The sequence below is a fragment of the Pan troglodytes genome, chromosome 11, assembly GCF_028858775.2.
Source record: "Pan troglodytes isolate AG18354 chromosome 11, NHGRI_mPanTro3-v2.0_pri, whole genome shotgun sequence".
Lineage (NCBI taxonomy): Eukaryota > Metazoa > Chordata > Mammalia > Primates > Hominidae > Pan > Pan troglodytes.
The window spans coordinates 31,504,594-31,517,192 of NC_072409.2; the positions used below are offsets into that span (position 1 = coordinate 31,504,594).

Below are 12,599 nucleotides of genomic sequence, written 5' to 3' on the forward strand. Positions count from 1 at the left end.
TCATGTCTGATACTCCTTCCATCCACCTGTATACATCCACTCACCCTTCAAGTCCAGCTTGAGTACTGCCTCTTCCATGAAGCCCTACATGACTCAATTCCTTCTCCTATCCAAAGTTATAGCCATTCAAATGCAGATATACAATTTCTCACTTTATTCTATTCTGGTCTTTTAACTTAATATTATCTGTACATCTGTTAACTTAAGCTCCAAATATCAGTAAGTAATAAACACTTGTCTTTCATTTCCTGTAGAAGATTCCAGAGCCCACAGACATATAAGCAGCCAAGGCTTCACCACTCTGGATCATTTCTTGGGTATGTGTTTTTGCTACTAGACCCCACTGAGGCACAAAGTTCAAGGGCACAGGCTCTGGAATTGGACAAACCTGTGAATGAAACAGCTCTACCACGTACATGCTTTGTGATGTCTGACTCACCATTTCACTCCTCGTGCCCTTCTCTTTCAAATGAGATTAATCATTTATACCTCCAATGCATTAGACATATTAAAGCAGATGACATATTTAAGGCAATTGGTAGAATTTTAAAAAATAAGAATTATTTTTCATCGCTTGGGAATTGAACAAAGAGACATGCAGAACCCTTATGTAAACCAGAATGGATGACTTTCAAACTGGCCAAAGGGGAAAAAAAAAACTAGCAGTGCTAAAAATCAACACATAGGTTAAGAGTTTAGAAGGTCCTGCATCTCTTCGATGTGGCTATCATAGCAGCTCTGGTGGAGGACTCACAGTGCATCAAAATAAAAGATGACATAAGAGAGTGAGTGACCTGTGCGAGTCATCTAAGAATGTTTTGTGTCCCCATGGAAGCTGAAGAACCTAGCCTTGGAATGACTTCTCCACAAGCAGTGTGCTGGGAAATGAAACTTTAGCTGGGCCCTACATTCTCAGCCAAACACTTCCTTTGGGTTGAACTTGACGACTCGGAAACTGTTTGCAAAGTGGAAGAGCCCCAATGGCAGGAACATATCATTTCCTGAGCCTAAACAGAAACGGACTGAATCCAGCAGAGAGCAAGCAGATTCTCCCAGCTGTATACTTGCCCCTCATGTCACTTTTGGCCATTTGCTATTTCACCATTTTTGTTTAATCACCACCACTGGGATTTTTCTGTTGGTTGTTATTTACAGTTAACAAAACATGTTAACAAAAATATGTGTGCAACATTTGGACATGCTTTCCTGGGACATACAATCAAAATGTATGTAATTTATTTTTTCAAAAGAATAATTGTAGCTAAAAAGTTATTTCTGGCATCTTATTCTCACCTCCATACTAATTTACTTTTATTTTATTTTATTTTTATATTTTTGTAGAGATGGGATCTTGCTATGTTGCCCACGCTGGTCTTGAACTCCTGGCCTCAAGAGATCCTCTTGCCTCAGCCTCCCAAAGTGTTGGGATTACAGGCACGAGCCACAACACCGGGGCTCTTCACACTTTTTAAAAAATTATTTTTTTACATACCCATCTTTCCGAGGACATACCCTCGACTCTAGCAAGGCTGTTGCAGGATTTCTACCTCTAAATCATGGCTCACTCTTGTGACTTCTCCCAACTCAAATACCCTTCCTTCTGCCTATGTAAAATCCTCTCACACAGAACAGAAAGACTGGAGAGACCTATGAGTCATAAGAAGTCTCAAGACAGTTTGAGGGATTTTTATCTCAAGTAAAATTGGGCTAAAATACTAGCTTCAGCTCCAGAGACAGAAAATTCGAAGTGGGCAATGAGAAGACAAGGAAAAATTCTTTCTTTTAAAAAATAACAGAGATTAGTTGCTTTAGATGATTCAGCTAATGACTGACATATTTTTCTGCTAAAGAATAAAGTAGATTTCTTCTCTTTTAGATACTTTCCACAAATGAGGTCTGGAAGACTTGAAGTAATCTCCAAGCAGTTCACCCAGAGATTTGAAAGTCAGATGTGGAATTATGAAGCAAACTCCAGTGTTGCTGGGAACTAGTTCTGAATAAGTTTAGTAGTATATGGTTATATTTCTGATGAACAATGTTTTTGTTGGCATGGGAACAGGGAGATGAATTAGTTGACTAAGTTCCCAGGACATGGAAAGCCTATACTTGAAATGTTTTCATCTCCGGCACAAAGGATGATAGCAGCCACAAAACTATGGCTAATTCAAAGTCACAGAAATCCCAGGCAGGTTGGTATCTTGGGAAGCGTGTATCACATGACCTTTGAGTTCAGAGTGGTGATAATATTGGAGGGTTGCTCTTTGCCACTGAGGCAGAGTCTTAACATTTAATCCCTGTAGATTTCCAGGTAATAACAGAAGATTCGGGGTCTTCAATGCCACTTTGCTCCACTGAAGTTGCAGACCTCTTAAGTCTTTACAGTAGAAATATAGAAACATAGTAAGTGTTAAAATGAACTTTAGGCCACATTTTGATGGAGAAATTCTGATGTCAAAAAGAGAAGGTTAGTTAGTATCCGGTCAGATAATTTTGAGACCAGCAGAACCTATTAAAAATTATAGTCAAGCCATTAAAATTATGTCTTACATCGCATGTGCTATAAACGATGTAAATTTTTGTACTTTACAATTAATTATTCACTTCGGAGTCTCCATTTCATGATTGTCGTTTTTAAAGAAACCACCTCATTTTTTCTTTTAATCTGATTGCAATTGGAACCTGTGTGGAAGGGCTGATGCCCTAGCAACTAACTGGATCCTCTTAAAGGTTGAATTTTATGTCTGACCTATTTAGATATCTGAAAAGCTTCTCTTCAAAAATAAAGCATCCCAGATCTTAATTTTTTAGTTGTCAAGCATTGCTGCAGCCAAGGTTAAATGAGTTGATAGACTCAACATAATTCTTAGAGAAGGTTTTCCTTTTAAGCTTAAATGTAATTCATGCACAAATATTTTTAAAACTTCATCTAATACCTTACATTTCATATATGATTCTAATAATATATTTAGGTCAAGTTACATTTTTAAGTGACATCTAGGAGTATTCCATATGTTAAATATAAAGGCTCAGAATGACATTTATTAAAGACTGGATTAATCTCATGGGTATTGCTGTAATTATTCCCCCCAATCATCTCATCTATGGCATGGGTTAGTGAAGTATCATTCATGGGCCTTTCCTCTGTTTTTGTACATAAAGTTTCATTGGAACATAGCCATGTCGTTTGTTTACATATTGTCTATGGCTACTTTCACGTTACAATGGCAGAATTAAGTAGTTGTGACAGAGACTGCATAACCTACAGTGCTGAAAATATTTTCTGTCTGGCCCTTTTTATAGAAAAAAATTGCCAATAAGCCGGCACAGAAAGACAAATACTGCACATTCTTATGTCCTATGTAGAAGCTAGAAAAGTTGATCTCATAGAAGTAGCAAGTAGAATAGTGATTACTAGAGACTGGGAAGGGCATTAGGGTGGTAAATAGATACACAATTATAGCTGGATAGGAGAAACAAGTTCTAGAATTTTACAGCATCTTAAGATAACTAGAATAAACAACAACTGATTGTATATTTACTAACAGTTTAAAGAGCAGACTTTGAATGTTTCCAACACAAAGAAATGATAAATGTTTGAGGTGATGGAAATGCTAATGACCCTAATTTAATCATTACACATCATATGCATGTGTCAAATTATCACACTGTATGCTACAAATATGTGTAATTATTATGTGTCAATTTAAATTTTTTTAAAGGAAAAAGTTTGCCAATCTCTAATGTTTAGAAAAACTGAGTCTCACCAAATGAGTCTCTTCTTCTAACCAATGTATTGTTTTAAAAGTCTGATGGGAAAAGTTTTCAGGTAGAATAGAAAGCTCTACTCATTGACAAGTTTTGTTGGTCAGTTTATCGCTATATCATCTTTGAATCTGAATTTAACTGCAACCAAACACTGTATATTGACAGAGACACAGAGAACAAATTAGCCCACTCTAAGATCAATAATTGTGCGCACTTGCTCCAAGAAGCAACTCTGCTAACAGCTGACCATACTAGAAATGTTCATTTCTCCAGCTCCATCATACTTTCTATATCATTCTGAGGGACAGAAGGGTTTATACCCTGTCTCAACCTTCAGCTTCCCACCTATACAGGAGGTCTCATCATGCAGGGAACAATGACAATATTTAAAACGCTCTTTGTCAAGGAAGATCTTTTTATCTTGGTAGAGTAATTGTGTCAGAGAATTAATGTTAGAGCATTCCCTAAGGTTTCATCTTCAGATTGTCTTTTGATCTGCCTCTTAAATGGAAATGAAATAAACTCAGCCTGTGTAATTTGGTTAGTGGAGTTAAAATGTATTTGAGGACCCAGTACAATTAACAGAACTGAAAACTGTGATGCCTCCAAGATACCACTGGTCCATGAAAAGAATAAGTATTTAATAAGTACTTACCTAACTGTCCATATTGGAAAATTAGGGGACAGAAAAAAATAGCATATCTGCAAGTACTAATACAGCACCAGGAAGAGTAATAAGAGTAGTTTGGGGCCAATGAAAATCAATCCTTAAAGGAAGTGAAAGTCATGGACTAGTAGAGAGAAGCAGACAGGAAAGAAATCCACCTAACCTCCCAGCAGAGCTTACTGAAAGTGAGTAGAAGTACAAAGGAAGACATTAAATGCTTAGGGTAGTAAGTAGAGAGATGGTAGGAATGTCAGTATTTGCTAGTGAAGCCACTGTGCAATGGAGAAAGCATGACTAAATGGTGAACTTTGGATGCAACGCTGAAGACTTTGATATGACAGACAATAAGTACATGTGGTTCCTTGATGAGAAATGTCTTGATAAAAATAGTGTTTGTCAAATATTATTCTAGAGTTTAGAGCAGAAAAACCAATTGAAATTTATTAAAAAATCAGTACAAAAGGAAATTGCCAAGCTCCTTGCAACATTTTTCTACTAATTCACAATATCACAGACTTCTCTTTTGGGAGGACTATATCAAGTTCTATATTATAAATGGAGGGGTATCACAACCAAGTGTTCTTTCTGTTTTCTCTGGGTTGCTAACTAAGGCACCAGCAAACACACACACACACACACACACACACACACACGCAAAACAAAACTATGTTACCATCATTCACCTTATTCATTTTGCACCTGGTCTGATTTTTGTTTTCGTCCTAAATGCATCATAGTACTATTTTCTAAAGCAGGCAATTCCATAGCATAACTGCATAGATAGATGAAACAAAATAACTTATTAGTCCCCGGGAGAAACTAGAGGGAGGAAAAAGATGGAATGTCACCACTGGCTTGACTTCTTATAAAACACATAGTTGAATTTTAAGTTACGTATCCATTGCCCATGTCCTGTGTAGCTTCTCAGACCTAAAACAAATCTCATAGCTAAACTACGCTGTCCTAGTTTCTTTGTTATTTTACAGCTGTGCCTATATGTGTATTTTTCTGTACTGAAAGCAGAGACTTGGAAATAGCCGGATAAAAGCTAGTCCTGTGTTGTATATGGCAGGAGAAGGAACACAGTAAACACAAACACAGCAGAGCATTTCCCTTTGTTGACAACCTTATTGTTTCCTCTTAATGCATTGTTTAGAATAGCAATTACATGTCATTGCCCATTATCTTATACACAAAACCAATACCATAGAGCCGTTGCTTTTCTTTTCAACAACTGATCATCATGAATATATAGAGGATTCGTGTGCTGGTGAAACATGTCAACACTGACAGCTCAGAGCCCAAGAGCAGGGCTGAAGCACAGAACAGGTGTGTGGCCAGGCAGCTGGAGTGAAATCTCCCCTCTACCTTCTCATTTTTGCTTTCTCCACTTTCCTCCCTCCTCTGGGTTAGGAGGGAGAGCAGCTTAGAAAGAACCTCCCTTTTCAGGCTGTTTCCCTCTGCCAGAGAAGACTGGCTCACTCTCAAGACGGCAAGCATTTGACCACTGCAAATAACAGGAGCATGTCAACTTGTTTTATTCACATCCCTCACTAGGGAATCAGAAAGCCAAAGACACACTGGTGATTTCCCTGGTTTTATGGATCTTGACTCCCCCCAGGCCTGCAACACATTTTTGGTTGGTGTGTTCACATTGTCCTGGCATCTGCAGTGTGGGAAACCTTAACTGTGAGCCAATAGCCCCACAGCTTCTCTCTATTAAAATGTGCAACTGGATTTCACATGTGTGTTTCAAACACCATTCAAGGCCTAATTTACAGGCTACTATCTAGCCCCACAGCTGTTTTTCCATCCTGTAGACTTAGCTGTTTCTAGGAATCCACCATCCGGCTCCTTAGCAAAGTCTTCCCACTTTGGGCCTGCCCAGCCACTCTTGGCCATGCAAAACTATACAAAATCTATAGTAAGGATTCAAGAAAATACTTACTGAATGAACAATTATTAACTACTCTTTCCACAGAATTATTCATTCATGTGAATAGCCTTCTTTTTGTTTACCTCATCTAATCAGCTTTTACGTCATCAAATTAATCACTGCTGATCCATTGATATAGGTCATTTATATACATTAAAAACAGTACAGGCCCAATGACTTTTGTGTACGGATCACTAAATAGTTACCATACAGAGCTTTCAGTTACTGTGTTCTTTCATAAGGAGAAAAGTAAGAATCCCTTTTATATATTGCAAATTATTTCCCTGTGGCTAAACAAAAACAGAATATCTATGTTATAGAGAGAGCTACTCAACATCACTTTGTCATATTTCTGTGACACCCACTCCTCCCCACAGTCCATCCTCCAAGAATCTGAAATCACTCCACAAATAGATTAGGCCTGAGGCTTAGGGTTATGGTTAGCTCAAATGTAAGCGCTAATAGTATCATCTAAACAGTTGATTTTAAGTTGTCGGAGGGCCAGAAAAATACTATACTCATTTCTGATTCTTCCGTGCATAGTACAGCCCTCAGAAGAGAGTACAGGCTCAAGAATATAACTGAACTCAACTCTTCTCCGTCTATGCAGAGGATGATGATACATGCAGTGGGTGGGTTTAAAGGATTCCCTTGACCTCTGACTGAGACCCACCTTTCAAGGAAGACAGACAAAGGAAAAAGAAGGTATGACATTGAGAAAAATGTCCCAGCAAAAGCCTTTGCTAGCAATGGCACTGAGATGAATCTGTTTCATCCAAACAGCTCCACAAATGTAGCTTCCATGTCAGATGAAAACAATTAATTAAAAATCACATTAATACAGATCCTACAATTTGAGTCAAGTTAGATTTTGCCCTTCTGGTTGCAATATACCAACCTTTCCCGGTGAATAGAAGATTTCAGGTGAAAAGGGGACATTTTCTTTACCCTTCCACAGGTACTCTCACCCAGCCCTAGATGTGTGACTCTGAATTTTCCCAGAAGAAAAAAAAAAAAAACTCCACAGGCTTCCTTCCCCATTTTAAACTACTACACAGTAGCTAAGGAGATTGTGTGGTCACTTCATTACAAGTCGTAGCCATCATAACAAGCCTTCTTTGTTAAACAGAAGTCCTTTAAGGCCGGGACACCAGTAAGGAGCTATAGTGTTGAACACTATAAATAACTTGCAAAGGAAAGACCACCAAGCTTCAAAAATTTTTTAAAAAGCAGCTTTTCATCTTAGGACTTACCATTTCATTTCCTCCTACAGGTGTCTGCTCACAGACCTCATGAATAAAGATTACTCATTTACTCTTTTGGTAATCTGAGAATTAGACCATGTTGACAAGTTGGGCTGTCAGATCATCAGGTTATCTGAAGAGTCTCTTGTTTTAAACACACATATTAAAAATAACCAAAATTCATACTTGTTATAAATGGTCCCAAAGGCCAGAATTGCAACCAAAGGATGAAAAGTACAGAAATAAAACGGCCTTTTATTAAATTCCTACTATGTGTCAGAGGCTGTATTAGGTATTTTACAGGTGCGTATCTTTTCTCATTAATCTCTGAAGATAATCAGTTGAGGCAGATATCACTATACAATTTTACATACGGCTACAAGAAGCTAAGATTGCCCAGGGAAACGTGACCATCATCGAGAGAAGTGAGATTCAAACCCAAGCTTTTGTTCTGCTTTCTTTCCAGTCCACTAAGCTCCTCCCAAGAATGTAACAGTAGATCTTGGGAGACAGTCATTCCTTGACCTGGGAAGTACTCAAGCTGATGGTAGCTAACTGGCTCCCGCAGAAGGGATTCAAGAATTAGAAGGGGTTGGAAGAGAGCAGGTCTACCTCGAAGAATCTGCAGACTTCCTCTCCTTCTCTTCTAAGCAGCTGATTCTGCAATCATTTGAGGTGAGATGAGAAATCAAGCAGGTCTGCTTCCTGGTCTTATAAAAACAATAAACTATCCCTTTGCTTACTATGCCATATCTGCAGGCCCTAAGGTCTGGACTCTTTCTCTCCCCTACAGCTTTGGTCACATTGCTAGCGAGGAGACCCTCTCCCTGGCTTCCCGTATTTCTTCTGAAACTCCAAAACTAAACAGTAAAACTCTCCTCCCAACTCATGCCTCCTTAGCATCCTTTAGCTGTAAGAAATCCCTATGTCACCTCTAAGGTATCACGTGGCTCAGTCAGACACACTTCCCCACTCATTCACCCTTTGCACTCCTACTCTGAATTTTGTGTCATTAATGTACATACCTGTCTCCCCAAACATTTCGCAGCACATATTTTTAGAACAAGACAGGATATAAATAAAAACAAACAAATTGGCCTGGTACCGTATTCGCTTTCTTGCTTGAAACCACAGTGGAACGATCCAAAACTAATCCATCCCACTTGACAGGCTCTTTCCACTAGCAACACTCCCATGAGCACTGAATTCCATTTTCATCATGGCGTCACACAGATGCTCAACAAGTTCATTTCCCCTTCCCACTCCAACTTCCACACCATTTCAACTTTTTCACATTTCTTCCTTCACTTGAACCATCATGTTTTCACATAAGATTTTCCTCTAAAAAAAAATGATTGGCAATGAATCCCAGCCCACCTCAACCCTGAGTGGTTAATTCCAGCTTGGAAGCCCATTTTTACCATTGGAGTCTTCCACTTCTTCAGCCGGGGTAGCTTTTTGGGAGGAGTGGTGGGAGTGTGAGGAGAGGAGACTGACGATCCGTGGCCTGGGGAGGGTCAGGGCTTTTCCGTGGACCTTGAGGGAGTGTTCCTTCAGCTGGCTGATTGTCATGGTGGAGAATGAGCACCAAGAACACTTGTAGGCATGCTCACCTGGAAGAGGATGGTGACAAGAAACAGAACAGGAAAAAGAGGGGAGAAGGGTATAAGGCCAGGGTGGAAACAAGATAACTCAGTTAACTCATGCTAGAGAAGCGCATCTCAAGCTTCATGTTCTATGAACGAACCTCACAGACCAACAACCTGCCACAACCACAGTACTCCTTTGGAGTTGAAACTCTTCCATGAGCTCCAGAATCTAGTGAACTGGTCCTTTTTCATTTTGGGCTCTGCTTACAGGAGTGAAGCTATGAATTAATTCCCCAATAGGAAGTCAAACCCAACTGCCCATGATACCTCCTTTAGAAAAATTTCCAATCCCTTTCCCTCCCTCTCTACACTAGAAATGACCATGTCAGGTTTCATTCAAGGTGGCCTTTTTGTCAGTCCCAGAAAATAACATGCTTAATTATTATTCCAAAGATCTATTAGTGGCTTTTTAATCACAAAGTCATTCAGTGCAAGCTCTGTTGTGCTATTCTATTCTGTACTTCCTTGCTAACTATACACATTCTCATCCCACATATATATATTTTTGGACCAGTTCATAAACCTCAGCATAGAACTCCATTTCCTTATCTAGTCAATAGCACAGAAATGGGTAAAAATAAGTCATTTCTCTAAGGAAGAGAGCTGTATATGTAAACATGGGGGTTTAGGGGGTACAGTGTGTGTGTTTATCTCCAATATTCTTCAATAAAGACTGCCTCTCGGTAAAAATAAGCACTACTTTTAAAATTAATTTTATGCCACTGAAATACAACACAGATCACCATGACCAAATTAAGTTAAAGTGTGATTTACCTTCGCCATATATTACCTGTTAAATTAATTACATTTTAAGAACTAAGAGTGTGAAGTGGGCAGGCTTAAATTGTTGGACTTATATACACTGGTAAGATCAATTCAGAAAGCCATTTTGCTTTTAAGAACAATAGACTTAGAAATGCTCATGTTTCCAACCCAGTAACTCCATTTCAAAGAGTAATAAGAAGATATCCTTTAATAAATATAAAGTTTTACTTAGAAATATACATCATTTATGCTTGAAAAAGGTATGAAATAACCTAAATTTACAACCATAAGGAAAAGATTAAGTAAATCTGGGCATATCCTAATGATGATTTATTTTATTCAATTAAAATAAATTATTGGAGTTTATAATAACATAAAAATAAAAGTAAATACAAAGGCTAAATATATATATTCAATTGCATTAGAATTACAACTATTAAAAATAATTACAGAGAAAATGACTGAAAGGAAATATATGAAATGTTAACAACAGTGGCGTTTAGATAACAAGATTATGAATGACTGTATTTCTTCTTTCATTTCCAAACTTTCTCTAATGAACATGTATTTTTAAAATTAATTTTTAAGGTGACATTTAAAACTCAGAGAAGAAAAAAGAGAAAACAGAATCACAAAGTTTTGTGGACCAGTGAAAATGAACAGAGGTGTGGTCTAAGGATTAAAAGTAAGAAAAACAGGTATTGGAAGATCATTTTTTGTCTCTACATTTCCGAGATTATTATTTTCCTGCCACCATGAAAATTACTAAATGGGTTCACATGTGAAGTGAGTATAGCATCCAAGTTCTGTAATTAAGCCTTCCTCTCACCACTGATGACCCTCAGAGCTTGCATTTCCAAAGAAGTCTTGAAGAAACCCATAGAAAAACTTGAATTGCCCAGCATCACAAAGCACAAGGAAGGACAGAAGTTCAAAAAAGTCAGAGGACCCAACCAGGAACACCAGCCAGTTGTATCTCTTTAGGAGTTAGATGACAATGCTGGGTATGATGTTTACTAATATATATATAACAATATATAGAATACTACTGCCCTCTTTATTCTATTTTTTCATTTTTTCTTTTTAATGCAAGCTTGGTTGTGTGAATATTGCTGGTGGCTGTGAGTTGCACGACCTGAGAGAGAATTCAAATCCAGATGTTTGGGTTAGCACACATTACCTTTTCTTCTTTAAAATAAAATAAAATAATCTATCTAGAAAAGACAAGATGAGTCAAGAGTCTTTCAGAAAAGGTACTGGCTTTTTCCAAGCCAAGCCCCACTCAGTCACTCAAAGCAATGTCATGGAGGCCAAGGTTCCAAGGTATGTCAAGAACTGAATTACACTGCTCCCAATCTCTCTTACTGGATGCTCTCTTCTTGCCAGCCAGTGAGTACAGGGAGGCCAGTTTGCTGGGTCAGTTCCAAGAGCAGACACTTCAGCTTAATACGCTGGCATCAGTGTGCAGGCTCTGATGCTCTCTTCAAGTCTTTCCCACAGGCCGAATCATCTCTTCCCAGCTCTCGCTGGTAAAAGTGCTTTTGACAAGGCTAAGGCCTATGGGCAAAACTCACCAGGATAGTGTCCCAGCTGGACAATATACACAAGTTAGAAAACAGTGATTTGAACCCTGAAGCCACTCACTTCAAGGACTTTAGTAGAAATTTCCCAGAGACAGAAAAATACAAAAAGATAGAGAAAAGCCCCTATAGCTAACTTCCCTGTCCCATTCCTTACTCCTAGTGGAGTTTGAGGCAACTGGGAGACCTGGGTAATCTTACTGCATTAAGTCAGTTCAACAAAATCCAACACTCAGAAGACAGTGAAGAGACATGGTCCTGTTTACACAGAGCATGAGGAGCTGGCGAAAGTGAAGGACCCAGGTTCTGAGCGGTTCTTACAACACTGTTCAAACTGTGACCAAGGGTTATACAAGGCACAAGGAATGTGACACAATGCCTCCCCTTTAGGACGATTATAGGACTAAAGAAGATGATGCATATAACACGCCTAGTGCCCAGCCTGGTGGGTAAGGGTCATGACACATCAGACGTCAACAACAGTGGTCTTCAGATAAGATTATAGATGACTGACTGTATTTCTTCTTTCATTTCCAATTTTCTCTAATGAGTAATGAGATGGAACAACAGTATGATAGAGACCAGCACAGCTGCTGGACACTCACAACCCAAAGTCATTTCTGTCTTATGTACGGAAACATATCTAAGGGTATCTCTTGAAAAATCTCACACATCTTGAGTTCCCTTTGCCCTTTCTAACTTCCTTAAGTTGGTAACTTTATTTTAGCTGGAAAGTCTTTTTAATAGATATAACAATTCTTGGCAATTGAATTAGAAAGTATAGGCAGTTTAGAAATTTCTGTAAAAATCACCAACAGTCTAATTCTAACTTGTCAGTAGCACGAACGAACTAACCATAACATGGGTGACATAGGCTTTGTATTATTTTGGATTTAGGTGATTTTGTTTAACTTTTACTTTTTTCTTTATTTTTTCTTTACTAGGTGAAAATAAAACTGAATATACATCCATCCCAAGAATAACATTCTCAAG

At 38.4% G+C, this 12,599-nt stretch overlaps 1 protein-coding gene across 13 annotated transcripts in view; it reads right to left on the minus strand.

Moving 5' to 3' along the window:
* The window catches only part of ZNF462 (zinc finger protein 462), a 153,610-nt gene that overhangs the window by 65,551 nt on the left and 75,460 nt on the right, over positions 1 to 12,599 (minus strand). For all 13 annotated transcript variants that reach the window (XM_016961387.4, XM_054658929.2, XM_054658931.2 and 10 more), the window contains one exon: positions 9,034 to 9,225. In XM_016961387.4, the coding sequence (XP_016816876.3) occupies positions 9,034 to 9,225 (192 nt within the window). The remainder of the gene's footprint in view (positions 1 to 9,033; positions 9,226 to 12,599) is intronic.